Source organism: Exophiala bonariae (assembly GCF_035927105.1).
Source record: "Exophiala bonariae strain CCFEE 5792 chromosome Unknown scaffold_2, whole genome shotgun sequence".
NCBI classification, from domain to species: Eukaryota; Fungi; Ascomycota; class Eurotiomycetes; order Chaetothyriales; family Herpotrichiellaceae; genus Exophiala; species Exophiala bonariae.
In genome coordinates, this window is record NW_027042477.1 from 1,916,893 (window position 1) to 1,943,154 (window position 26,262).

Sequence of the window (26,262 nt, forward strand, 5' to 3'; positions counted from 1 at the left end):
TTGTCCACCGGTAGCTCTGTTTGTCGATTGGCGTTGGGGTTGAATTGTGAATGAGGAAATCATACATAAGCGGAAGAAGAGATGAAAAGAAACAAGCAATAAATCGGCTCCGTTGATTGACTCGTGAAGACCGTTGCTGTTGCTGTGGAAGTTTTCCAATCTCTGTGGTAGTCCCTGCTGAAAAAGTGCATTGCAATGCGATGCTCTGCAACGCTCTGCCCGGATGAAGTAGTGACTTGCTGGTACTTAGTACTCTTCGCCCTCGGCCTCCTGGATGGGGTTCATGAAGTGTGTGGTTCCGAATGGCTGTCCGCTGTACTGTGGAGTTTGGGGAGCGACGATGGGATTGAAGGGATGAGCATGATGGCTCGGTGTAGGTGAGAACATTCCCACGTCATGACCGTGGCTTGCAATGCGGTTGGCGCTGTGATGAGGAGGAGTCGTAAATGAGCCTTGGCTGTATAGGCTGTATGAGTGCAATGGGTTCTGGTGTTCGAGATGAGTGAAGCCTTGGGTATGAATTCCAGTCATGGTTGCGTTCGCATGGGCTTGAGCTTGGACTTGAGCCTGAGTCATCGCGGCACTTGCTTGAGCGTGGGTCAATGCAGCGGTGTTGTTGGCTTGGGTGTGATTGAAGACAGGTTGAGCAAACGGCAAGCGTGAAGCGTTGAGGTAATTGAGGTTCTCGAAATGATTGCGAGGCGTGAAAGTATGTGCTGGAGTGGGTGGAATATATGATGTGGAAAGGGTGTGACTAGGGTTGCGTCTGACCGAATACTCTTTGGGTTCAATGCGAAGCTTGGTATTCTTGAATGTACGCTCTGCGTGGGATGCGTGCTCTGCTTCTTGTACGGTGCTGAACTCCACAAATCCAAAGTTGTTCACTCCATCGTCCCCAAAGACCTTGCGGATCACATTGACTTGGACAATCATGCCGAACTCATCGAAAAGGTCGTGCAGATCAGACCGGGTGGTGCCTTCTGGAAGGTTGCCAACAAAAATACTCTTCTGGTCAACTGCGGATCTTGGGGTCGAAAACCCACGAACGACTGGGGTGCCTCGATTGTAATGAACTCTTGGTTCCAAGGATGGGGCCAAGATCAAGATGTAGCCAGAGGTGTGGTGTGGAAATGCCTTGAGTGCATCTTGGCAGTCGAGGTAGAATGCAAACTTGACATACATGCCGCCCTTGATGTTGTTACGAGGTGGATTGTCCATTTTTTCGGTGGTGGCCATGATTTCGATTGGTCCATAGCGTTCAAGCATGAAACGAGCTTCATCTTCTGTGATCTGAATGCCATTGACATTGCTCAGAATGACAGCACCTGCTTTTGTCAGTATTGTAAAGAGAGAACGTGGGAAATGGTTGTGTGCTCACGTTCAGCTTTGGCACGCTCGACACGGATTCTCCGGTCATCAATGCTCAAGTTCACCGAGCCGTCCACTGCAGCGCTCGCATCTTCATCGCTCTGTTTATGTGTTCAGTAAATTTTAAGGGAAGAATGGGATGGAACAGAAAGCGTACCTCAAATTGAACAAAAGCGAAAGGATGCTTGTTTCGGTCATAGCGGACCTTTACGTGGCAGGGCCCAAAGCTACTGAATACCTGCTGGCATGAGACTTCCAGTTGCTCGACTGAGCGCTGGTTTGACAAGCTGGGCACGTCAGTGTACGGTCGTATCCCTTTCTGATTGTACTTACTTCGCAATGAACAATAATGCGCTGGGTGGGTAAAGCCCCTGCGCATTGTTTGCGGTGATCCCGGTTCTCACCCTGTCTGCTCGAGGAACGAAACCGTCGTGGCCTGTATATCCACGGGCACGGTGCGCAATCCTGCTTGCGATCGCCAAAGTTTCTGCCGATGCCTGGTATGGCATGGCGCCCATTGCGTTCTCGCCGAAGTTGTTCTCGTCTTCTGGAGTCCTAGGGCCGGATGGCACCGTAGGCTCCGAGGTATCTAGATCACACACAGTCATGGTCAGTATGCTTGAATTCATGCAAGAATTGTGTGCCTGAGAGGGGGTAAAGGGTGTATTCGTGCTGTCTCGAAGTTGTTTGCACAGTGTTCTGGGGCTGCTGTGGGTAGGATTGTGGACGACTAAAGCTGTAATGGATGAGACTAAACTTACCAGATCCGCTCTGAGCACCTCCACCAACAACCATTGCTCCCAAGCCCACGGCCAGAGCATCTGTCTCGCTGGGCGGAGACAGAGCTGGGGCTGCCATCACAGCTTTGGTCGGAGGAAGTTCAGCCATTGAGGGCTTTGCAGATGATGAAGTTTCGCACTGAAAGGGATGAGAACAGGTATAGATTGATAGAGGCAGTGTATGAGAGAGATTGGTGTAGAAGGCAAGGGTTGGAGTATGAGAGAGAAGAATGAGTAGTTCAAAGCTTTTTAAAAGGTTTCTAGGCCTTGTTTGCTTGAAGTGAAATGAAGAGATGACTCGAAAGTGAGAGGAGAGATGTGAAGTCACTTGACTCAAGTGAGGTGAGAAGAAGTGAAGGTTGTCTTGCACGTCGCCCCGAATATCGAACGACGCAGTGAAAGGGCACAATCAAGGCCTTGTCTTTGTGAAGGGGACAAACTAGAAGTTGCTTACCTTGCGTGTGTGCTCCCAGCACAACACGCGGTGCTGCATATAAAACTGCAGCACCCGCGTTATCAACCGCCGCCATGCCCTGCATGGCACCCCAAAGGGCTCACAAAGCAAGGCTAAAATTGAGGTCGACATAAGTCCCGTGGCCATCTCCCACATCGATGAGGAAGACATAACCATGTAACCCGTCTACCCCATCGACGAGGGAGACGGACGATGAGTTATCATGGGATGATAACTCATCGTTTGTGCCTACGTACACACTCTGTCTGCTGTTAGCTGCTGATGACAATGAACTCCCCGGGATAAAGGCACGATCGATCTGGTTCAGTGAAGCATCCTCACGAACTCATCACTGGACCGATCTCAGTCCGCCGACCACTGGTCTGAATTGATGGCAACTCACTGGTGTGATATTCCGGACGCACAAGGGTTCCCCTGGCCCTTGTGCCCCGGCAAAACATTGCCAAAGAGCAAGAATGATTTTGGGGGGGCCGGTAAGACACCCGATCTTTGTGATCAAAATAACAAGAAAGGATGAATGATTCTGATCAGAAGGAGAGTCTTATACACCCTGATGGTTGTCTGAGGTTTACAGGAAGGGCAATTATAACCGGGCCAAGACGGAGCCTCGTCGGGAAGGATCGCCGGACAGGCTATCCGGCCGGATATACAATATACCGAGAGGCTTTGTTGGAGATTCATGCAAGTGGCGTACGGCAATGAACCAAGACAGACACCATGGTGTTGACTGGATATAACGACAGAGCTATGGCTACACATCGAGACTCGTAAACGGATTGCGATCATGTTTATCCCGTCTCTGCGCCGTTGTGCGCCAGGGTTCTGGAGCAAGACAAACCAGGAGTTTCAAAGGGCAACCAAATTCAGTCAGTATGCATCTGTGAACGGGATCATGACCTAACACATTGGTTGGCACGGGGGTGTCATACCAATGGCATGAGAAAGACCAATCACTAATCGCGGTGCTTACAGCTCTGAACCTCGAAGGACTGCAATTACCAGTCGCGCCCTACCCGATATTCGATTTCGCAGATCCAGATACCATAACTACACTGAAGGCGATGTCTGATCGAACAGTGGGAGGAATTTCGACGGCAGACATAATACAGCAGCCTGCTGATCACTCTTCGAACCCTCAAACACCTGCGCACATCCTCTTCCGCGGAAACATCTCTACAAGACTTCCTGCGGATCGACCAGACATCCAGAGAACAGGGTATGCAGCGTGGCGGAACATAGACCGAGGGCGAACGCTGTTCGGAGAGTTATTCTGGGATGTGGATACTTATATGTACCTTGCACTACGAGTAAAGAGTGACGGGAGAAAATACTTTGTCAACATCCAAACCGACTCCCTAGTGGAGTCGGACATACATCAACATCGATTGTACACGAAATATCACAAGGGGGCAAATGGGCCCAATGACCCTGGGCAATGGGAGACAGTTTGGATTCGATTGCACGAATTCGTTCGGACAAACCACGGTGTTGTCACTGAGCCACAGTCAGAGATGCTACGACAGAAGGTGAAGAGCTTTGGAATTGGACTCACAGATCGAAAGGCCGGACCATTCGAATTAGGGATTGCTGCTATGTGGGCTACCAATTTGAATGAGCGTGGGCAGGTTGATGGGCGCACTGGCTGGGAAGAAGGTGATCAGGGCAGCGCACGGTTGAGCGAAGTCACGGAGGAGAAGCTCGCAAGGAAAGAGGAGGAAAAGAGAAAATTACCGCAGCAGAAAAAGAGCTTCCGAGAACGAGTGCCACATTTTGGCAAAGTTGGGACTCAAGATTATTCTGGTGTACGATAATGAACCTGAACTTCCACTCAACAGGCTTGGAAGGTAATTGTACAATGTAAAAGCACCAGGTGTGCAAAAATGATCATGATTCCGCATTGGAGATACAAGATCACTGCAAGTTCTGAATGGTATCCTGCAATGACTTTCCAGTGAGAATCTTAAATGCTTCGGCGTACTTCGAGCGTGTCACATCGCGGACATCTTCAGGCATTGAGACGTCCTCTTTACCTTTCAAGCCGTTCTTTGTCAACCAATCCCGAAGGAACTGTTTGTCAAAACTGTCCTGTCCTTGACCAACCTTGTAGGTTGATTTGGACCAAAACCTCGAACTGTCAGGGGTCAAAACCTCGTCGATCAATACCACTTGATCTGTCTCTTCGTCGAGGCCAAATTCGAACTTTGTATCAGCAATGATGATTCCCTTCTCTCTGGCGTAATCCCGGGCAGTCTTGTAGATCGTGAGTGACAACTCCTCAATTCTGTGTGCGTACTTCTCTCCCACGATCTTGGCTGCTTCCTCCGTTGAGATGTTCTCGTCATGTTGGCCCAGCTCGGCTTTGGTACTTGGGGTGTAAATAGGCTCTGGGAACTCCTGTGACTCTTGCAGACCTTCAGGAAGCTTTCTACCGTTGACCTCACCGGTTTTCTTGTATGATGACCATGCCGAGCCTGTGATGTAGCCTCTGACAATGGCCTCGACAGGGAAGACCTTCAACTGTCTGACGTGCATACTTCGACCCTTGAGTTCAGCAACTTTATCTTGAGGCACAGAGGAAGGCAAGTCCAGAGAAATGAAATGTGTCTTCAGATCTGGTATCTCCTTCTGCAAATACTCAAACCAATGCTTTGTGATAAGGGTTAGAATGATGCCCTTATCTGGGACGCCCTGAGTTCAACCGTTAACAGACGCGGCCACAAGCTCAAGGAACTTAAGGACTTACATTCTTCATGATCACGTCATAGGCAGAAATCCGATCGGAAGCAACGAACAGTAAGGACTTCTCGTCAACCTGGTAGAGATCACGGACTTTGCCTGATGCAACCAGCGGTAGTGCCTCCCCCAATATTGACTGCTTTGGAGCCATGTTGAGTCAGCTATCGAGTATCACTTACGACAGCACCGTTCTCGTTCTAGATGATAATGGAGGATTTTGAAGCTTCGAGTCCTGAGAAACAGTTGCCTTTTCAATGGTAAAAAGTTGTGCAAATGCCGCAAACTTTTTGTGAAGCCTCTTCGACCTGACCAATCACAGGCAGCGCTTCAACTACGCGTTCCACACGCGGCTCCCTTGGACTGCCTTGCCTCTCTTGTACTACCTGACTGCCTCAATCTATGCGAGCTTGAAAATTTACACCACCTCTGGAAAGACGTGAACACCTGTGTCACATCTTGAACGCTTTAAACGATTCTGAATCCGGAGTCCTACTGGTTCGGACAGCAATGAGTGGAAGTCTCTCCAACTGTAAAGAACATGGGATCAATCTTACAACATGAGTCGATACCTGACCCCTGCAAAAATCGCCATTCTGGAATTAAGCCTACTCTATGCTGAAGACGTCGTTCCAACATCCCAAGCAAAATCAGTGCTAGCATTTATCCTCGCCCAAATTCTACCCCCTGATAAATCCGCCGGCCATGATTTTGAACCTGCCACGCCTATCTCAGCCTTTGAATCGACTCTATCTGGTCAACCATCAGCAAGACCTGGGCGGTCCTTGTATGATCTTTTACTGAAGAAACTATGGGCCATCGATTGCTCCGATGCACTCGAATCATTCATTACTAACCTACCACAACTTCTTACCAAGCCTAGAGAGCAGATTTTGAGAGAACGGGAGACTGGTGAGGTCTCGGACCAAACGTATGGACGCATTCTTCGGACCTCTCCATTGGGCCTCTTCATCCGCCGGTGCCACCTCGAATATGAGCGTTTGCAATTTCAGGACAGTATCACACTCTGGCAAGATTTCATAGTGTACCGTGCTCCCACTCGACAGGCGCACGAGAAGAAAAATCCTCCACTTGGAAGAAGTGCAATCGACGGCAATTTTGAAGAACTTCAAATCGATGGCTCTCATCCACTTGCTCAGATTATGTACGGAAGGCTCGCAGAGATAGCACAAGATCCAGACTCGACATACAGTCCCCATGAAGTGGAGAAACTGATGGAATTTCAAGTCTCAGAAATGCAGAGACTCGGAGGTCGTCTACCAGATGAGATGAAATCCAGGCTCGAGCAAATGTCCAAGACTGGCAGAGCCATGCCCAAACTTGGTCATTATCTAGCATTCCTCGATTCCTGGCGCGCAGGAGATTACTTTTCCGCATTCGACAACCTCCATCGATATTTCGACTACACGATGCAAACTCGAGAGCGTACATTCTACCAGTATGCACTCCTCAACCTTGCCATTTTGCAAGCCGACTTTGGTTGTCACGCTGAGGCACTGCCTGCTATGCAAGAAGCAATAGCTACTGCTCGAGAGACCAAGGATACCACATGTCTCAATTTCTGCATGAGTTGGTTGTACCATTTCGGACGAAACTTTCCCGCACAGATGAAGAAGATACGTGAAAGTGGTATTCTCGGAAGTGAAACAGAAGGTCTAGCTTTCCTCAAATCACGAGCGAGAGATGCAGAGATGTGGAACTTGCTCAGCACTTCGATGCTCACCGAAGCCAAGCTCGGACTACAATCCGGTGATAGTCTCGCCGGGGTTTTTGAGAGTATTGCCAAAGCCTCACATATCGACATTGTGAAGTCAGCGAATGGTACGGATGGATCGGCACTCCTGTTCAGAGGTGCCACCTACAGCAGGATTGGCCTTAGCCACATGGCATGGTTAAGCGCGCAGACATTTCTGCAGTGTCACGCCAAAGAAGCTTCACTGGACGATTTGCTCAAGTATAGCTGTCGAACAGCGGGTATTCTCGTACACCGAGGACGGTACGACGAGGCAGAGGAATTGTTGAACAACCTCCCTCCCGAAATCCACCGAGTGCTTAAGTCTCACAACCACCTAACATCCTACACGGGACTCCTCAAGGTACGTCGACTGCTGCATCGAGGGGATCTCGACGCGGCGGAACTCCTCCTCCAGCGACTGAAAGGCCAAGGTCGCTCGGACGTGGAGATGGGCTTTTCCCTTTCGATGCTAGAAATCGATCTCCTGCACCGTCGCGGCATTCTGGACAGGGCACTCGAGTCGACCGAGACACTGGCCCAGAGAGCAACGGCCGAGATCAACGACGTGATCGTGCAGATACGACTGATGAACCTCAAAGTCCGGCTCCTGGCCGACAGCGACAACACGCTGAAAGGCTTCTCGCTGGCCACGCAAGCGGCCCAAATCGCCTACCGAGCTCGAACGCTCCCTCTGCTGTGGGAATCACTGGGCCTCCTGGCGAACATCCTGAACACACTGCGCGAGTTTTCCGCTGCGGCGGAACTCATGCACGCCATCATGCCGCAGGTGCTGGAGACGAAAGACTGCGATCTTGCGGCACACTCGTATTCGTTCCTCGTGGACGCCAACATGGGCTTGGCGAACTTGGAGCAGGACCAGTCGACCAAGCAAAAGGAGTTCATCAGCCACGCCGTCGAGCATCTCGATCAGGCGTTGCTGCAGTTCCGGTATATTGAGGATCTGAGGGGTCAGCTCGAGATGCTGAAGAAGAAAGCCACCGTCATGCACTGGCAGGGCGATTTGGTGCTGGCGAATGATACAGCTAGTCAGTTCATTCAGCTAGAGAGGCAGTATAATGAGATGCGTCTTTGAGCATTAGAGTTTACTAGTATCGGGAATAGACGTCTAAATCATGAGGGATTCTGAAGTCATGATGGGTAATGAGATATCAATTCAGGCATTCTGTTTCTCCATTTTGCTTCTTGTTCTTCTTTCTCTCTCTCCGCCGCTGTGATTGACATCATCACCTAATTCTCCAGGGTTTGCATTCGGATATGTACATAGTAGAAGATACCGCTCCTCTGACGAGTTTTCTGTCTGTATAAAAATTGATGTGGGGGGGGGGCTAATAAAAAACGCACAACACCAACACGTTTTTTTTACGTAGCCTTGTCCTTATTGTGATAGTTGACGTTCTTGTTCCAGAAGAGGGTCTGCAAGATTTGGGTGTCAGCGAAAAGATGACCGTAAAAGCATGAGAGCACGGAATCAGTGGTCTCTGTGTTCTCACCTTGTCACCATCTCCCCAGAAAAAGTTCTTGGATCGGATGTTCTGGTATGGGTATTCGACTCGCTCTTCTAGAGGTGGGAGATGTTCCCAGTGCTGCCAATGTTCGTTCCACAGGTTCCAGGCGTTGATGCTGCCGAGGATGAGGCAGGGGACGACGACGCTGTGGTTTTGAATGTTAGTTCTCTTCTCTCTTTATGTGCCAATCTCATCAAAGGTTCGCGTACTAAATAGATAGTTTCCGCCATAGATCTGAAGAGTGAGTTAAGAGTCAGTATTTGCTTCTTCTTCATATTTTGAGGCTGGGTCGAGAAGAGGTCTCTCGGGAATACTGACCACTGGTGGCTGCGGCGTGGGCCTTGACGGCAGCTCGTTCTCGGTTGAAAGCATTGTCTGCTGGGCCGACCAGCTTGGAGCCGGTGGGAGGGAGCTTCTCGGCGGTGCTGGCGAAGCGGCGCTGGATGGCGGTTCGGAGGGTCGGTGCTCGCAGCTGCTGCTGGGCGAAACGCAGTCCTACGCGTTGGAAGGACATGGTGATGGGGTTTTATTTCGTGCTCGAGACAGGAGTGGAGAGTTGAGATGGAGGTTGTCTACCTAGCACATCAGATGTTCAAGTGTTGGACGTCGGGTTCGCAGGGGAGCTTTCGATCATGGGTTTGGGGCTTGGCGGGCAAAGACCCAATGAAAAAGCTGGTAATGGTATGGTAAAATCGGGTGGTGTGAGGGGAGAGCTCTGTTAATTTTGTAACGCGATTACGCTGGAGTTGCACACAAATCCTGCCAGCTCGTCATTGTTATGACAATACGGCGTGACGCAAAACACCGCACCTTCCCCAGTTGGGCGATTTCAACGTGAGCTGCCAGTCGAGCTCCCTCAGGCTCAGATTCAGTCTCAGACCTCATTCAATATTCGGTTTCTTCGACTTCACCACCACTCTTCCACCCCCTCTCCACTCCTTATACACGACAAATCCAGCTCGAATCCAGCTGGCTCTGGTTGGTCTGTGACTGTCTAGCAGTTTCCCATCACCCAGACCCTCCTCGCCCACCATGTCCGCCATAATGTTTCGAAGCACAGCTGCCCGTGCCTTTCCGCGATCCTTGACCACTTCTCCCCGAGCAACCCTGTGCAAAAATGTCCTTACGGCCTCGTTGAGGACATCAGCTCGTCCAGTTGTAGCTTCCCGATTGCTAGCTCTCACCACCGTACAACCTATGCAAAAGGCATTGGTTCGTTATGCCACCAACAATGCGTACGCTTATGACAAGGCAAAGGCAGAGGCGGATTTGGGAAAGCAATTGATCTCGGCACGTCACGATGAGGTCTCGACGGAGTCTTCGATCCACCCCGTCACCGGCGAGGTTGGACTTCATCAAGAAGAGCAAGAGGTGGACATGATGGCTGGAATTCGAAGTGATTTTGTCGGTACTCCGCATTTCGAGTGGAACGCTGTCACAGACTGACCGTGGCTTTTTAGAACACCATCAAGGAAACTTTTACTTTGAGGGATGTGCCTCGTGAAGCACTTTACGTTGGTTTGGCTGGGGTCATTCCTTATCTGGCGACATCCCTGACCACCGTCTACCTATCTTTTGATATTCAATATGCCGCCCACCACGGACAGGGCTTCTTCTTGTCTGGCGAGGTTGCTGAACAGCTATTGCACATCATCGAACCAATCCAGCTTGGTTATGGTGCTTCTGTAGGTTTCCAACCAGGGAAATTGGTCGCGAATCAGGACTAACCAAATCATAGATCATTTCCTTCCTTGGTGCCATTCACTGGGGTCTGGAATGGGCCAAATTCGGTGGTGCTCAAGGCTATCCCAGATACTCCATGGGTATTGTCGCTACTGCTGTCGCATGGCCTACCCTACTTCTTCCCGCAGAAGTTGGTCTAATCGCTCAATTCCTTGCCTTCACCTTCTTGTACTACAATGATGCACGGGCCGGTGCACGAGGATGGGCTCCAGCCTGGTACGGAACCTACCGATTCGTGCTGACTTTCATCGTTGGTGCATCCATTGTTGCATCGTTGATTGGACGTGGCCAGATCTCCGATTTGGTCACGCGACCAACTGGCCCAACTGAGAGATTCAGAGCACTCCGAGCGAAACAGTATGAAGAACTGGGCCCTGAACCAGATGCTGAGGAGGAGGAAGAAGAAGACGAAGAAGAGTAGAGCAAGGTAGAAAGGGAGTTTTATTTTACTATGCAGCTCGTTCCAAGGCCGCTGATCACTTGCAGAATGTCAAGTCAGTGCTGTACATATCATATCCAGAAAATCGAATACTTCTTTTGTTTACTTTGGCCTCTCGTCGTCTGTTTCGATTCCTCGCTGATTTTCAAGTTTCTCAGTCTGTGGCTTTCCATTCACCCTTTGCCCCCACTCGAGATTCTTTCCGAACCCCCAAATATGAACCGAGAATTTCCCCTTCACCCCCGCTCTACAAAGCGAAACCCCCCGAGTCTAGCCTTGCATATATTAGAGATTTAAGGTGCACCGTCACCTTAGGGTGTCTAGCTACTCTATTTTAAGGCACCCTGCCACCTATAGCTAGGTGTATATAGCGGGCTCCCCACCCTTAAGATTAGAGGGAGCCCTTAAGCATTCCATTCACTTCATACCTTGCTCATAGCATACCTGGTGACACAGGGAGCAATTTAACAGCCAAAAAGAATGAACCCAGACTCTTGGCATGGTGGCGGCGAATTCGAGCTCGGGGATACAATCCCCGAGCCACATAAACCTGAACTCTCATTCATTGGCCCCCGGACTCGAAACCCAACGTCATTCACGGTTTCTCTGCGGGTTGCATCACAGGAGGAGGGGGGACGAGATGGCGGAGATCCCTTGGGAGACCGTGACACACGAGCAAAGCGATGGATTTCCCATGTACTTCAATAATCGGTCTGATGCTGATCCGCCTGCTACAAGGTGGGTGACACGGAATGTTTTTCTTACGTCCCTTCAGCTCTAGATTCCCCCCGCATCTGAGCAACACAGATCAGAGCTTCCTCCAGGTTTTTTTTCCCTTCACCAGCTTTGATTTATTTATATATTTATCTATTTACCTAAACCCTTTCACTTCGGTCTGTTTCGTTCTCGTGTTCTCTCTCGTGGTCGTGACTCTACAGAATTACCCCCTCCCAACCGGGCGTTATATCTCGATATTTCATGTTATCCAGACTTGCTCAACAATTGAAGCATATCTCGAGTACTCCTGCCGGACAGCCTTCCAAGATGGTACGGATTGCCTCACGTCCCATTTGACCTGGCGGCAGGCATGGACGATGTCAAAGACAAGTACCATCACTGACCTTGATATAATGCTACATACAGGCCGGGGACAAAACCTTCATCGGGTCCATAGACAACGGGACGACCAGTTCCCGCTTCCTGATCTTCGACCCTGCGGGCAACCCAATCGCGCAGCATCAGATTGAGTTTAAACAATACTATCCACATTCAGGGTAAGCAGTTCCCACGACAGGACACTCTATACTATATATATCACATGTTCCCAATATCTTAACCCATTCCTTTGCGCTCTGTAGATGGCACGAACACGACCCTCTCGAGCTCGTCTCCTCGGTGTCGGAATGCATCGACAAAGCGGTCGAAGAGTTCGAGTCCCAGGGCCACTCGATCTCGGAGATCAAAGCGGTGGGGATCACGAACCAGCGCGAGACGACGTGCGTGTGGGACACCAAGACGGGCGAGCCGCTGTACAACTCGATCGTGTGGACCGACACGCGCACGTCGAGCATCGTGCACCACCTCAAGACGCGCGACGGCGCCGACGGCCTGACGGAGCTCTGCGGCCTCCCGCTGTCCACATACCCGTCCTGCACGAAACTGCTGTGGCTGTTGCGCAACGTGGACAAGGTCAAACAGGCGTACGACGCGGGGACCCTCGCCTTCGGCACCGTCGACAGTTGGCTGGTGTACAAGCTGAACGGCGGGCCTAAAGGCAACGTCTTCGTGACCGACCCGACCAACGCGTCCCGCACCATGTTCATGAACATCCACAACCTGTCGTACGACGACAAGCTGATCTCGTTCTTCGAACTCGACGTGAAGACGCCGAAGCTCAACCTCCCGAAGATCGTCCCGTCGAGCCACGACTCGGCGTACGGCAAGCTGGCCAGCACGAAGTTGCAGGGCGTGCGCATCACAGGGTGTCTGGGCGACCAGTCGGCGGCGCTGGTCGGGCAGTGCGGCTTCACGCCGGGACGGGCCAAAAACACCTACGGCACCGGCTGCTTCCTGCTGTACAACGTGGGCGAAAAGCCCGTCATCAGCAAGCACGGCTTGCTCGCCACCGTGGCCTTCGACTTCTCCCCGCAGGGCATCAAGCCCGTCTATGCCCTCGAGGGCTCCATTGCCGTGGCCGGCTCGAGCGTCAAGTTCCTCATGAACAACTTGGGCTTCTTCCGGGATTCCGCCAAGGTCAGTGAGTTGGCCAGGACCGTCAAGGACAATGGTGGTGTGGTGTTCGTGACGGCTTTCAGTGGCCTTTTTGCTCCGTATTGGTATGACGATGTCAAGGGCACGTTGTGGGGCGTCACCGCGTATACTGAGAAAGGTCACATTGCGCGGGCGACCCTCGAGGCCACGTGTTTTCAGACAAAGGCGATTCTCGACGCGATGGAGAAGGACGCCGGTGTGAAACTCGAGGAGCTGGCTGTCGATGGCGGCATGAGTAACAGTGATTTATGCATGCAGGTATGTCCATTCCTCTAACCCTCAAACCCTCTCCCCCTTCCCGCCCCCCGTCCCTATCAGATCCGTCATACTCACACACACACCCAATCTATAGACGCAATCCGACCTGATCCAAATCCCCGTGGACCGGCCGAAGATGCGGGAGACCACCGCACTGGGCGCCGCCATTGCCGCAGGGTTCGCCGTCGGCGTGTGGAAGTCATTCGACGAACTGAAGGAGATCAACTCCGAGGGCCGCTTCTTCTTCAAGCCCAAGATCTCCCAGAAGGCCAGTGATCGCATGTATCGGAAGTGGACCAAGGCTGTCGAGATGAGTCGCGGCTGGCAGGACGACGAGGACGACGACGAGGCCGAGCGCGATCGTCAAGAGCACAGTGAGTTGGAGCAGACTGTTACTAAGGAGTGAGTGGACAGGGAGGTGTTATTTGCGGTGGTTCGTATGGTTTTTCTAAGACCTTTGGATGAGACTAAGGCCGAAAGACTAGCGGGAATGACTCTTCTTTTCAATTCTTGTGTTGTCAAGAGGTGGAAAAAATTGGATTTGAAGGTTTGCATTCACGGACTGTGTTTCTAATATGTCGCTCTTCTTGCCATCACGACACACTGCCATTGCTTGCTTTGCCTTGCCTGATTTCGTATGCTTCAACCCGAGCCTCCCACTCCTTTCTCAATGCCTCCATTTTGCTCCAAGCAATTGCCCCCGTAGAGACAAAGTTCTCGACGTCTTCTTTCGTGGCATCCTTTGCCCCAAATTTTCGTCCCACGCTTCCGGCCCACCATTTCCCTGTGAAAGGGGTTCCAGACCCATTCAGACCCCATCCTTGAACTTCGGTTGGGTTGACGGTAGTTTTTCCAGATCTTGCCGTGGCAGAACCCCACTTGACCATACCCTTATCACTACCAGTAAGTTCATGCGCCCTGGACTCGATCTCGGTGGTTGTTGCTAATGCTAGCCATGAGAGAGCAAAGGCACCTTTATAAGTCGTCACATTCGCCCATACTGATCCGGCCATCCTTGCCAGGTGTAAGCCCAAGAAGTAGAAAGGGGTCACGAAGAAGTAGAGATCCACTATCGAAGTTACACAGACTCCGGGATGACCAAGGTGGAAGGTTGGTTCACACAGTTCGTGCCGTCCTTTTACCTCGTGGGTCGATGCAGACACTGTGGTGTATTCTTTGACTGAAGCGGCGGTGCTTGGGTGTCCATTCGCTGTCAATGCCAGGCTGTCCGTCAAACGCTTTGAATGTTCATACGCTGCATCAGTCGTCAAGCCTTGATGGTCCTCTGGGTTGTAGTTGTTTGTGCCTGGTTCGATTGACGAGGTCCAGATGATCTTCCCAGGAGAGTGGGAGGGTGTTGCGCGCAACAAAGCCATCATCCAGTGAACCAGCATGTAGTGACCAAAGACATTGGCGCAGAAGACTTCTCCAAGGACCGGCTCTTCATGATTGATCGATTTATCTTGCGGAAATTGTGGCTTGGTGACAAGGCCCACGATGCCACGCTTGAAGACAGGCCATGTTGTCGCTTGTCTTATTTGTGTCAAGATCAACCATACGAGGGTGATCCAGTCTAGGCCTGACCAGCCCCCAATACCGGCATTCAGGACAATCGAGTTCAGGTGAGGAAGGTCTGAGGCGACAAGTTTCCGGCTGAGGGCACGAATAGACAGAAGATTGCCGAGATCGACGTTCTCGGGTTGAAAGAAGACCTGTCGATTTGAAGCTGCACGGTTGCCATGCTTTGCTAAATGGCGTTCGAGGATTGTAAGAGTATCGGAGGCTTTGCGACTACTCCTGGTGGTGTAAATGATGGTCAATTTTTGGTCAGGCTGCGCTCGGTCGAGGAATTCATCGATGAGTCTGCAACAGATACCCAGACCCAGGCCACTAATATCACGAGTGGATTAGAAGGCGGTGTGAGAATGATTAATGACAGAAAATCTACCTGTTGGCGCCCGTGACCAGGACATACTGATGTGAAGTCGTCATGGGGAGTGAGGCTCGTCTGGAGTCTCCAGGAGGTTGTTCGCAACATGTTGGGCGGTGTCCAGCACTTTTTTGTGAGCCGTGGACTTTTGAAGTGTAATGTCTATGGTGCAATTCGGACAGCCACTTCCCGATGCATGACCCCCGCAGACGGAACTCGCCGTCGCTTAAGCCAGGCTCTCATTCAAGCCTGGACGGTAAGACAGCTGCTATTGTTAGGGGCAAATTTACTCAGGTACAATCCTTCTACAAGATATGAGGGACCCAAATGATGATCACTTTTGTTATATTAACTACTCGACTTCTCCCGTTCAATCCCTTCTCCCCAAGTAATAACGATATAGACAGTAAAGACTAATTTTAGAATCACACTTTCTCCATCCCCAATTTCTCATCTTCGTCATCAGCAAAGGCATATCTGCTGTGCTTCCTGATTGCTGCACCCTTGAAATAGAATACATATGGGATCAGACAGCAAGCCAAGGCGATGAAGGCTAAAAGTGAACTTGCCCATTGAAAGCCCAGGCGATCGTACATCTGTTGCGTGAAAAGTACGACACTGGCACCCCAGAAGCTCCTGATACATGTCTTGGCCGCCAAAGCACTCGCAGCTTGGTGCTGATATGTATCAACCAGGTAGTTGTTGGCCGAGTTGTACAGGAAGATAAATCCGAAGCCCACTGGCCATCCACCCATCATTGGTCCCCAGTACGACAGCTCGGGGTATGAGGTCCAGGCAAAGATGAATAGACCAACCGGAATAAGCCAACATGAGAACATCATGGGGATTAAACGTGCTTCTGCTGCCGGTTTACCATTGGGGGCACGCTTGCAGAGGCTGAGGTAATGTTTGTTGATCAAGGGTGACAAAGCTGCGGACATGAGTACCCCTAGCGCCAGCGGGATGAACATCAGTCCGGTACTGCCTTCAGACCAGCCTTTTCCTCCAACATAGACAATCGGGTAGGCCACAAAGAACATGTACAAGAGCCCGTACAGAACGCTCATGTAAAGCGATATGAAGAGTACGATGGGCTCTAGGAAGAGGAGCTGAAGAGGTCGAAGGAGAATGATGCGCAGACGTTCGCTGAATGGTCGAGTATCAAGGTCTTTCTCGGTCACATATTTGGCCTCCCCGGTTGTCTTTCGAAGATTTTTGGCGCGTCGATCCAAGAGGGCTGGCGCATATGTTTCGGGAATGGTAAAGACGAGGAGAAGCCAACAGATACCGGACAGGATCAGTTGAATCCAGTACAGCCACCTCCAACCACTGGCCATGCCCAGGTACCCACCAGCTAACGGGCCGATCGCAGGTCCGATAAAAGGCGCTGCAGAAAAGACTGCCATTGGAACTCCTCTCTCCTCGTTCTTCCAGAGGTCGGCGAGTGTGCCGCCAACGAGAGTCATCGGGGCAGAAAAGGCGATGCCGTCGATCAATCTGCAGACCAGGAGGGTACCGATATTCTGTGCGACTGCGCACGGGATCTCAAAAATCACGGCGATGGCGATGGTGATAATGTAGACAGGCTTGCGACCATACATCTCTGACAATGGGGCGAAGACGAGAGGTCCTACACCAAACCCAATGACAAACATGGTAATGGTCAACAACGCAACCTCCATCGAGACGTTGAAGGTTTCCGAAACACCTTCCAGATTACCTGTGATGACCGCGCTGTTGAAAGCGACGACAAAGCATGTGAATGCCACAACCATGGTACACCACCATTCTGGTGCAACGTTAGTGCTTGGATTGAGCCTCAAGGGGACGGGTTTACATACTATACGCCTTGGACCAGTTCTTCGGATTCTCAGGGTCATTGATTGTGAAGGTGACCAATTCGTGTTCTTCCACCAAGCCACTGACTCTTGAAATTGTGCGCTTGGGTATGATACCTGTGGCTGTTTCTTCCGTGTACTCTGCCATATCGGCCGATTCGCCGAGCATGTCATAAGGTAGGTCCAAGACATCTACCGCACCTTGGGTGGGCCGTGTCTCATAGCGTTCTAAGGTCCGGCGAGTCGAGGCACGAGTGAGGTGTGTTTCTTCTTTGCGAAGAGCATCCCCTGGCAAATGACCTTCAGCCATGGTATTGGTTGAAGACTCCGACATTGTGGTAGTTCGTGGGTGACCGTGCTCTTTGGGCGGTTGTATCGAATATTTTTCAAGCTGGGTGATGGTTGAGAAAAGAAAGCTGATACTCCTGAATGTAGAGTTCTGAAATAGAACGTGGAAGCAAGCAATGGGAAAACGATGGATGCGTGATGTAAAAGTGACAATATGTCAAGAACCGGGGCTTTGAGCCAGCTTTTATAATCCGTCAAGTCACGAAGTCGGACTTCTCGAAAGAAGCCATATCAACTTATCAACACATGCATGTCTGAACAATCACCACCGCACAGGCCAATGGAAGTGCAGGATCCATATCCATTTGAGGCAATTCAAACCACTCTTTGAGGTGAGCGGTCCCAAGGCTCGGACAGCGAAGTGCGAGCTGCCACATACAATAACGATGGGTCTCAACTTCAAATGGACAATGGCCATGAAATAAGGCTGTCTCCACCAGCCTATGCTCCAATAACACGAACGACTAGTGTTAAGCATAAACAGACGAAAGGAAGACGGCACTCATTCCAGGAGAGTAGGGGCCGTTGCAGCCGGCGAGCTTGCCGTCTGGGTGGGATGTGTTGAAGCAGAAGAATTTTCATGGTTCCTTGGCCTCAGGTACTTTGCTAGAGCCTGGCCGAAACAAAGCCGGCAAGGCTCTCGTTACAGAACCCCCTGATTGGAAGTCCGCGCTTTCCGAGCTTTCGCCGTAGATCAACGCTGGGTCTTTAACAGGAATACTACAACTACTAACTGACTTGAAATTGCGTGCCTGTCTGGGTGCGTATATTGGTGGCTCGAGTATATTGATAGCCTTGAGATTTCCAGACGATTCGCTTGCGTCTCTTCGGAGTGAACTCAAGCCGCCTACGGATTTACAACCAGTCGAAGATTCGTGGGGCAGAGATAGACTCTGAACATCATTATGAGCGAAGCTAGGCATCTCCAATACCGTAGCCTTACATTCCTTAGGATCAAAGCCTTGTAGGCCAATCAATGATCAAAGAAAATCAAATTTGAGTAAGCATTAGCCTTGAAGAGTCCCTAACGACGAAGCCGATATCTTGTTGGTTGGGTCTTCGTTTGCCGGCCCAAAGTCCCGGCACACGTTGTCATGTACCGATCAACTGGGTAGGAGAAAATACATATGTGGATAATACTGCAACAGTCAGGAAGCATAAGGGGTTTCAATGTTACTCACAATAGTCAAAGTCTGGTGAGACAATTGTTGGAATTGGGTGGCTTGTCTGTGCCAGTGTTGCCCTCCCTGACGTCATAACAGGTCGGCGCATTCAAGGTGGAATAATCCGGCTTCGGATCTGGCGGAAAAGCCTCAAGCCTCAACACAGCCAGCATGTGCCCGAACCTTGCTCAACTCTGAGACTGCAGTGGCTTCTCCAAGTATCAAGGTTTCGCCCATGAAATCATACCTGCGAGTACGAAGTAACTCAGGGCTGGTGCCAGATCCGGCCCTGCCCGCAAAAGCGGCTTGAGCTGAGCGAGTGAGAAGTCGTGTCCATGTGATGACTAAGTTTCGCTCTGGCTCAGCTGAGCAACCTCATTACGTCGGCAAAGTAGAAAACAAATCTTGTAGCCTGCTTTCGCTTGTAGTTGCTTTCTAGACATTCCATCCACCATTCACACCTCTGAAGAAGACATTGCCTCTACAGCGCAATCAGCAGAATGTCGTACAATCCAAGTGACTACCCTCCCCCACCAGGCAGCGGACATCAGAGCTATCCGCCACCTCCGCGACAAGAGTATCAACCGTCGGGCTATGGCCAGCAGGTAAAGTGCAGCGTTCCAATTTGAATGAGGGTGGTTGGACTGACAACCTTCCGACAGGATTCATATAGCGAATATCGACCCCCAAACGAGGACCAGTATCGACGCTCCCCTCGTAGCTCCGCTATGCAAGTAGGTCAATACAATGGGGATTACAGCCCTCGACGACGCAACTCGGGCCCATATGCCGCAGCACAATATCGTGATGCTGAGAGTGGATATTACGCCCCACCCCCACAGACAGGCGCCCAGTCATACTACGACCGTCCAAGTTCCAGGGGTTCAAGATATGACAGAGAAAGATCGCGGTCACGGTCGCGATCGCGATCGCAAGGGAGATCACGGTCGCAAGGAAGATCGCGATCGCGACCAAGAGAGCGTGGCGAGAAGAAAAGCCATGAAGCCGAAAAGAAAGTCGGAGCAACACTTCTGGGTGGCGCCGTTGCTGGATGTAAGTTGTTCCAATCCTCGGGAATTTGCTTCGAGGTGATGATGCGCTAACCGTCCGCACTACTTAGGGGCCGGCCATGAATTCGGTCACAGCAATGGCCTGGTGACAGTCGCCTCTGCTCTTGCTGGCGCGTACGCTGGACACAAGATCGAGGCAAATCATGAAAAGAAGAAGAAGGAGCGCAGAGCGAGTGGTTATCGAGGCGAAGACGGGCGTGAAGAAAGTTGGATCAGCCGCAGCCGCAGTCGCAGCCGATCCATCGGGCGGTCGCTCAGAAGATCGCTCAGTCGCAGAAGAAGCAGGAGTAGAAGCAGAAGCAGCGACAGCGAGAGTGACAGCAGCAGGCGAAGGCATCACCACCGCCGTTGAGGTGGATGAGTATGATGATATGAGTATATGATGGTGCACGCACATGATGAACTTGTGCTGATGATCAAGTACGGCAGATTTAATTGGGGATGATTGTTGGTGATTAAGCTATTGCTTTTTGGATTGTTTACTACTTACTTATAATTGATGGTCGTTGATTCAGAAACTCGTACTGGCGACTTTTTCCCTTTCTCGACACATGTGCAGAGCTGACATAGGTTTCATCCGGGGTAAATATGGGGTACACATGTACACATGTGGAACAAGGTGTGGCGGTCCGCTTGTGCTGCATGCATATTACCATGAAGGATGTCTTGCGTGTCCCAGCGCTTCAACTTGGCAACAAACAGGACGCCAGAAGGAATCCATAGCCTGACAGCCAGGTCAATAGAGGTCCGCTGCCGGACGAGCTGTCCGATAGGGCTGCCATGTAGGCGGATGCCGGGGTTCGGCCTCCTCTAGTGACGAAGAAGAGATGAGGAATAACGTGAAGCTTACTGTGTTCATTTTTACTCTGTCCGATCGGGTCCACAACGCCCAACGGCCATGAAACCTCACGGATATGGTGCACCGACACGAGAAATTTAGGGCATGTTCTAGAAAAGCCGCTCGGACTTCTAGTTCTTTGGGCCTTCCGAGAAGCCGCCGAAAATGCCAAGTCTTGACGAGTGTTTCAGCCAATCACGGCCGGTCCGTTGCCCACGACAAATCTGTAAGCGGGATCCATTTTGCCCCAGCGAATTCAAAAAATTGTTGCGATGATACGAAAACATAGAAGTCCTGGATTACCTACGTAGGCAGGCAGTCATACCGGTTCATTGCAGACGGGAAACCCCCGTTCTATGTGCAAAGTGACAGGCACCTATCCCTTATTTTCTCAAAGTCGTTGTTGTAAAGGGTATCCGACGTGAGAAAACGAGGCGGGTAATATTTTATTGCTTATCAGTAAAAAGGAAACAGGACCCCTATCTCGTATCGATAGGCTTAGCGACTGCACCATCAGTGGCTTAGATCTCCCCCAGGCTGACTGAATCCCCATGGGCAAGGATTGACTTCGAAACAAGAGCGAAATGACTCGTCGTTGCCGCGCTGTTGGTCCTGTAGCCATGATAGATGATTAGCGACATGGCGAAGGGTGGCTGATTACACATGCAGTGAGCGTGGTCTTCTAATAGGCGGCGACAGCGGGAGAATAGTCCACGACCAAGGGAGACATTACAGATCTGACGTGGAAATGCAGGAAGATGTCTAGTTAGAAAGGGGACAGTGGCCGTAAAGTGCCTCCCAGAAAAGGGTCCTGTTATCCTACCAAGTACCTGCCACCCCCTGGCTATTGTGTAACAACGCTGAAGGATGTTTCGTCTGGATAAGCCATCTAGCCTGACCTATGATTTTCAAGGGGAGTGACGACAAAAATAGCCATGCATGGCCTCCCCTGGAAAATTGGGAATGAGGTAGTGTTAGGCAGTTCATTAATATTGTATCTCCTCCTACTATCTCCAGTCCATGGCCTACAGCCGATGAAAGTCAAAATGATCGACAAGCACGGACAAAATGGCCGGTTAGATGGGGATGAGGAATGTAACAGTTCAGACACAACCCGGGGCACAGAATCACGGCTATCGGAGAAGGCGGTCTGCCCAGTGCCAGTTACTTAGGCAGTTAGACCCTTAATGAGTCCCCCGTCCCTCCAAACTCCGTAATGGTTACCTAGCCCAATTTTTAGGTCCTCACCCGAACATTACTCACTACGACTGTCCCTTCCGTTGCCTGGCCCAAATTTTTTCCGCAAGGCCAAATCTGAGAAAAATTTGATAAAACCGCCGCCCACCCCTCGCTCTCCCTCAGTTTATTTTTCTCTTCTACACCCCTCTCTCTCACTCACAACCCCTCCTTACTCTTGCATTTCTCTAAATCAATAGAGTCTTTGCTTCTTTTCTTTTTCCTTGGTTTTCAATTAGAAGCCATCTAGAGCGAGACGTGCGTTGAAAACGCAGTCCGTGGGCACATTTTTCACTCCCACCGCTTTTTCACACATTCCTCGCCGAATCTCACGCACAAACCTCCAACAACAACCTCATTCAATCCTCTACAAAGAGTCCAACGGCTGCGACATGCCCGCTGTCGATACCATGACTTCCACTCCTGCCACCTCCGCAAAGGAGACCAAGCAGTCCCTTGCCACCCTCGAGTCGCTGTTGCAGCAATTGTCCATCTCAAAAGCACAAGATGAGGCCAACGCAGCCGCAGCAAATGTTGCCACCCTTCTAAACGGCCCCATCGAAGAGCACGCTGTGCCTCTCAAGGCTGTTGAAGTCTTCAAGAAGCAACTTGCCAACAAGAAGGATGCTCTCGTTCGAGAGCGTGCTGTCGATGGCATTCGTGCCATTGCAGCCCACTCCACCATTTCTCCTGCTTTTGAGCCATATCTGATTTCACTTCTGCCCCTCACACTCGCCGCAGTCGGTGACAAGATGGTTCCCGTCAAGAACGCTGCGCAGGCCGCATCTCTCGCCATCGTCAAAGCCATCAACCCCAATGCCGTCAAGGCTGCTCTTCCTCACATTCGAAACTCCATCATCACAGCCCAGAAATGGCCTGAAAAGGCTACAGGTCTCGACTGCGTTGAGGCTCTTGTCGAAACTGCCCCCACTCAACTGGCCTACCTTGTCCCTACCCTGATTCCCATCGTTTCCGAGTCGATGTGGGACACAAAACCAGAAATCAAGAAGAAGGCTTATGGCACAATGGAAAAAGTCTGCAAGTTGATCGAAAACAAGGATATTGATCGTTTCATCCCTGAACTGATCAAGTGTATCGCTAAGCCTGAGAACGTGCCCGAAACCGTTCACTTGCTCGGTGCCACTACTTTCGTCACTGATGTGCATGAGCCCACTCTCGCCATCATGGTTCCTCTCCTTGAGCGTGGTCTTGCTGAGCGTGAGACAGCCATCAAGCGAAAGTCTGCTGTCATTGTTGACAACATGTGCAAATTGGTCGAGGATCCTCAGATTGTTGCTTCTTTCTTGCCTAAACTGATGCCTGCTCTTATCAAGAACTACGAGAACTTGGCTGATCCCGAAGCTCGTGAGAAGACCAAGCAAGGTCTTGATACCCTCAGACGTGTTGGTGCTGTCAAGGAAGATGGTACTTTCCCCAAGATCTCCACTGCTGGTGAGATCTCTACCGTTTCTGCCCTCCTGAAATCGATCATCGATCAAAATCACAAGTCTGCCGGTCACGAAGTCGTGATCGAATATGTTTCCGCCATTGCTGGCCAGCTTATTGATGAGAAGGTCGTTGACCTCCCTGACTGGATTTCCAACACTGTTGAATACCTCAAGTCTGTTGTCGGCGAGTCCAACGCACAATCTACCGTTGAGCAACTGCGAAAGCGTGCTTGCCCCAACATCGAGGATGAAGCTGAGCCAGAACCCGATGAGGAAGAAGGCGAGGATCTTTGCAACTGTCAATTCAATTTGGCCTACGGTGCTAAGATTCTTCTCAACCAAACTCATCTCCGTCTCAAGCGTGGTCAGCGTTACGGTCTTTTGGGACCCAACGGTTCCGGCAAATCTACTCTCATGCGTGCTATCAACAACGAGCAGGTTGAGGGTTTCCCCAAGCAGAATGAAGTCAAGACTGTGTTCGTTGAGCACGATCTTGATGCTGCTGACACTGAACTCACCGTGATTGGCTGGACCATGATGAAGTTGGCTCAGGTCAACATCGACACCGCCCAAAGTGAAGTCGAAAAGAGCCTGGTCGAATTCGGTTTTTTGCAGGAGCAACTCGAGGGTCCCATCACTGCCCTGTCTGGTGGCTGGAAGATGAAGCTGGCTCTTGCCCGTGCTGTCTTCGAGAAGCCCGATATTCTTCTGCTCGATGAACCTACCAACCATATGGATGTCAAGAACGTTGCTTGGCTCGAGAACTACCTGACCAACTCTCCTTGCACATCCATCATCGTTTCGCACGACTCGAAATTCTTGAACAATGTCATCCAGCACGTCATCCACTACGAACGCTTCAAGCTGCGCAGATACAAGGGTAACTTGACCGAGTTCGCCAAGCGAAACCCAGCTGCTCGTTCCTACTTCGAACTTGGTGCTTCTGAGATGGAATTCAAATTCCCAGAGCCCGGTTTCCTTGAGGGTGTCAAGACCAAGGCCAAGGCCATTGTCCGTGTCAGCAAAATGACCTTCCAGTACCCCGGTACCCCCAAGCCCCAGATCTCCGACATCACCTTCCAGGTGTCTCTGGGCTCGCGTATTGCCGTCATCGGTCCCAACGGAGCTGGCAAGTCGACCTTGGTCAACGTCCTGACTGGAGAATTGATTCCTACCGAGGGTGAGGTCTACCAGCATGAAAACATTCGTATTGCCTACATCAAACAGCATGCCTTCGCTCACATTGATAACCATCTCGACAAGACCCCCTCCGAGTACATCCAATGGCGATTCCAAACTGGAGAAGATCGTGAGACCATGGATCGCGCCAACAAGATCGTCACTGAAGATGACGAGAAGGCCATGGACAAGATCTACAAGATTGATGGTACTCAACGTCGTGTCATTGGCATTCACTCCCGAAGAAAGTTCAAGAACTCGTACGAGTATGAGTGTTCTTTCACCCTTGGTGAGAACGTTGGCATGAAGAACGAGAAGTGGACTCCTATGATGACTGCTGACAACGCTTGGATTCCTCGATCAGAAATTCTCGCCTCGCATCAAAAGTTGGTTGCCGATGTTGATCAGAAGGAGGCTTTGGCCAGCGGTCAGTTCCGACCTCTGATCCGAAAGGAAATTGAACAACACGGTGCCAACTTCGGTCTCGACGCCGAACTCATCTCTCACTCCCGCATGCGTGGTCTCTCCGGAGGTCAGCGTGTTAAGGTTGTCCTCGCTGCCTGCACATGGCAACGCCCTCACTTGATCGTTCTTGATGAACCTACCAACTACCTCGATCGTGACTCTCTAGGTGCCCTTTCTAAGGCCCTCAAGGTCTTCGAGGGTGGTGTGGTCATCATCTCTCACAACGCCGAATTCACAGAATCCTTGACCAGCGAAGTATGGTCCGTCATCGACGGTAAGATGACACCATCCGGCCACAACTGGGTGACAGGTCAAGGTACTGGTCCCCGTCTGACCGAAAAGGGTGACGAGGAAGACAAGTTCGATGCTATGGGCAATAAGATTGAAGGCAACAAGAAGGCCAAGAAATTGACTTCATCCGAGCTGCGAAAGAAGAAGAAGGACCGCATGGCACGCCGCAAGCGTGGTGAGGAGGTCTTCACTGATGAGGACGAGTAGATGTCAACTTTCTACTTGGATCACAATACTCACGACTCCTCTTTCTTCGCGATAACAGCACAGCATATCAAAGTGGCGCCTGGAACAGAGTGATATGACTCGCATGTTTCGATGAAGAGTGGCGTCATTGTTTTCAGTTCGGAGTTGGGGCAGGTTTTTTACAAGTGAAATCATTTTCTTTTATGAGCGCACGATTGAATAGGAATGGGTTAATATCTGTGCCGAAACCAGTTCAGATACCCCTGCCGCTTGGTCCAAGTGGCGAGATAGACAAATGACCATGGTCATAGACATAGAGATTGGGGTATGATCAATAGAGTGTCGAAAATTGACAATAAAAAGTTCTCCAAAATTCAAAATTGTCACATAATGTTACCTTCACCTTCAAGATTTGCTCTCTTTACACGAAATATATACTGGCCTCCCACCATGACTCTCGATGGATACTGATCAATATCCTACACGCGTGTCGCTACAATCACACTCTACCCCAGCCTATCCATCGAAGTCGGTATTTTGTCCTCCTCATAGGCTCACGTTTGGCAATTCACACAGCCCATGGCAAAATCCTTTATGGGTCGATCAAGCCACGGCGACCACCACTGAGTCGTTGTACTAGTCAATATTCTTCTCGAGCTCCTCCCCCACCCCCAGCTCCGCCCTTCAAAATCATGGGCTTTGAATCATTCTGCCACTTGCAAGGCTGTTGTGGATATGGGGGTATTTCCTGACTTAATACATTGCGAAGCTAGTATATAGGCATCCCGAAGAATTTGGATCTCGGGAACGAGGTGCTTTGAACCTGCCGGCGGAATACACTCCGTACTCAGATGATACATGCGTTCTCACGCTCCATTCTTGGAATACTTTCACTGGTGAATACACAGCCTTCAAGTCATCC

The 26,262-nt window shown here is 50.8% G+C and overlaps 11 protein-coding genes across 11 annotated transcripts; 6 read left to right on the forward strand and 5 right to left on the reverse strand.

Annotated features, from left to right (window-relative positions):
- Nucleotides 1-246: 246 nt before the first annotated feature.
- On the reverse strand, nucleotides 247-2,256 carry LTR84_005209 (uncharacterized protein; the record flags this gene model as incomplete). Its single annotated transcript, XM_064848781.1, has 5 exons — nucleotides 247-1,325; nucleotides 1,379-1,469; nucleotides 1,526-1,655; nucleotides 1,702-1,957; nucleotides 2,130-2,256. 5 exons carry the CDS (start codon nucleotides 2,254-2,256, stop codon nucleotides 247-249), a joined length of 1,683 nt encoding a protein of 560 aa, XP_064711405.1.
- Nucleotides 2,257-3,406: 1,150 nt separating this feature from the next.
- Nucleotides 3,407-4,433, forward strand: LTR84_005210 (uncharacterized protein; the record flags this gene model as incomplete). The annotated part of the gene is made up of 2 exons (XM_064848782.1): nucleotides 3,407-3,488; nucleotides 3,595-4,433. The coding sequence occupies 2 exons, from the start codon at nucleotides 3,407-3,409 to the stop codon at nucleotides 4,431-4,433; spliced, it is 921 nt and encodes a 306-aa protein (XP_064711406.1).
- A 100-nt stretch (nucleotides 4,434-4,533) lies between these two features.
- On the reverse strand, nucleotides 4,534-5,509 carry ADE1 (Bifunctional purine biosynthetic protein ade1; the record flags this gene model as incomplete). The annotated part of the gene is made up of 2 exons (XM_064848783.1): nucleotides 4,534-5,310; nucleotides 5,366-5,509. The coding sequence occupies 2 exons, from the start codon at nucleotides 5,507-5,509 to the stop codon at nucleotides 4,534-4,536; spliced, it is 921 nt and encodes a 306-aa protein (XP_064711407.1).
- Nucleotides 5,510-5,915: 406 nt separating this feature from the next.
- Nucleotides 5,916-8,204, forward strand: LTR84_005212 (uncharacterized protein; the record flags this gene model as incomplete). Its single annotated transcript, XM_064848784.1, has 1 exon — nucleotides 5,916-8,204. The coding sequence occupies one exon, from the start codon at nucleotides 5,916-5,918 to the stop codon at nucleotides 8,202-8,204; it is 2,289 nt and encodes a 762-aa protein (XP_064711408.1).
- Nucleotides 8,205-8,491: 287 nt separating this feature from the next.
- Nucleotides 8,492-9,151, reverse strand: EAT5 (Cytochrome c oxidase subunit 13, mitochondrial; the record flags this gene model as incomplete). Its single annotated transcript, XM_064848785.1, has 3 exons — nucleotides 8,492-8,545; nucleotides 8,623-8,782; nucleotides 8,952-9,151. The coding sequence occupies 3 exons, from the start codon at nucleotides 9,149-9,151 to the stop codon at nucleotides 8,492-8,494; spliced, it is 414 nt and encodes a 137-aa protein (XP_064711409.1).
- A 518-nt stretch (nucleotides 9,152-9,669) lies between these two features.
- On the forward strand, nucleotides 9,670-10,801 carry LTR84_005214 (uncharacterized protein; the record flags this gene model as incomplete). The annotated part of the gene is made up of 3 exons (XM_064848786.1): nucleotides 9,670-10,041; nucleotides 10,098-10,322; nucleotides 10,376-10,801. 3 exons carry the CDS (start codon nucleotides 9,670-9,672, stop codon nucleotides 10,799-10,801), a joined length of 1,023 nt encoding a protein of 340 aa, XP_064711410.1.
- Nucleotides 10,802-11,863: 1,062 nt separating this feature from the next.
- On the forward strand, nucleotides 11,864-13,754 carry LTR84_005215 (uncharacterized protein; the record flags this gene model as incomplete). Its single annotated transcript, XM_064848787.1, has 4 exons — nucleotides 11,864-11,866; nucleotides 11,963-12,093; nucleotides 12,178-13,348; nucleotides 13,443-13,754. 4 exons carry the CDS (start codon nucleotides 11,864-11,866, stop codon nucleotides 13,752-13,754), a joined length of 1,617 nt encoding a protein of 538 aa, XP_064711411.1.
- A 187-nt stretch (nucleotides 13,755-13,941) lies between these two features.
- On the reverse strand, nucleotides 13,942-15,340 carry LTR84_005216 (uncharacterized protein; the record flags this gene model as incomplete). The annotated part of the gene is made up of 2 exons (XM_064848788.1): nucleotides 13,942-15,238; nucleotides 15,297-15,340. 2 exons carry the CDS (start codon nucleotides 15,338-15,340, stop codon nucleotides 13,942-13,944), a joined length of 1,341 nt encoding a protein of 446 aa, XP_064711412.1.
- Nucleotides 15,341-15,703: 363 nt separating this feature from the next.
- LTR84_005217 (uncharacterized protein) lies at nucleotides 15,704-17,450 on the reverse strand (the record flags this gene model as incomplete). The annotated part of the gene is made up of 2 exons (XM_064848789.1): nucleotides 15,704-17,067; nucleotides 17,120-17,450. 2 exons carry the CDS (start codon nucleotides 17,448-17,450, stop codon nucleotides 15,704-15,706), a joined length of 1,695 nt encoding a protein of 564 aa, XP_064711413.1.
- Nucleotides 17,451-19,127: 1,677 nt separating this feature from the next.
- LTR84_005218 (uncharacterized protein) lies at nucleotides 19,128-20,049 on the forward strand (the record flags this gene model as incomplete). Its single annotated transcript, XM_064848790.1, has 3 exons — nucleotides 19,128-19,232; nucleotides 19,290-19,680; nucleotides 19,748-20,049. 3 exons carry the CDS (start codon nucleotides 19,128-19,130, stop codon nucleotides 20,047-20,049), a joined length of 798 nt encoding a protein of 265 aa, XP_064711414.1.
- A 2,114-nt stretch (nucleotides 20,050-22,163) lies between these two features.
- On the forward strand, nucleotides 22,164-25,361 carry TEF3 (translational elongation factor EF-1 alpha; the record flags this gene model as incomplete). The annotated part of the gene is made up of 1 exon (XM_064848791.1): nucleotides 22,164-25,361. One exon carries the CDS (start codon nucleotides 22,164-22,166, stop codon nucleotides 25,359-25,361), a length of 3,198 nt encoding a protein of 1,065 aa, XP_064711415.1.
- Between the last annotated feature and the right edge of the window lie 901 nt (nucleotides 25,362-26,262).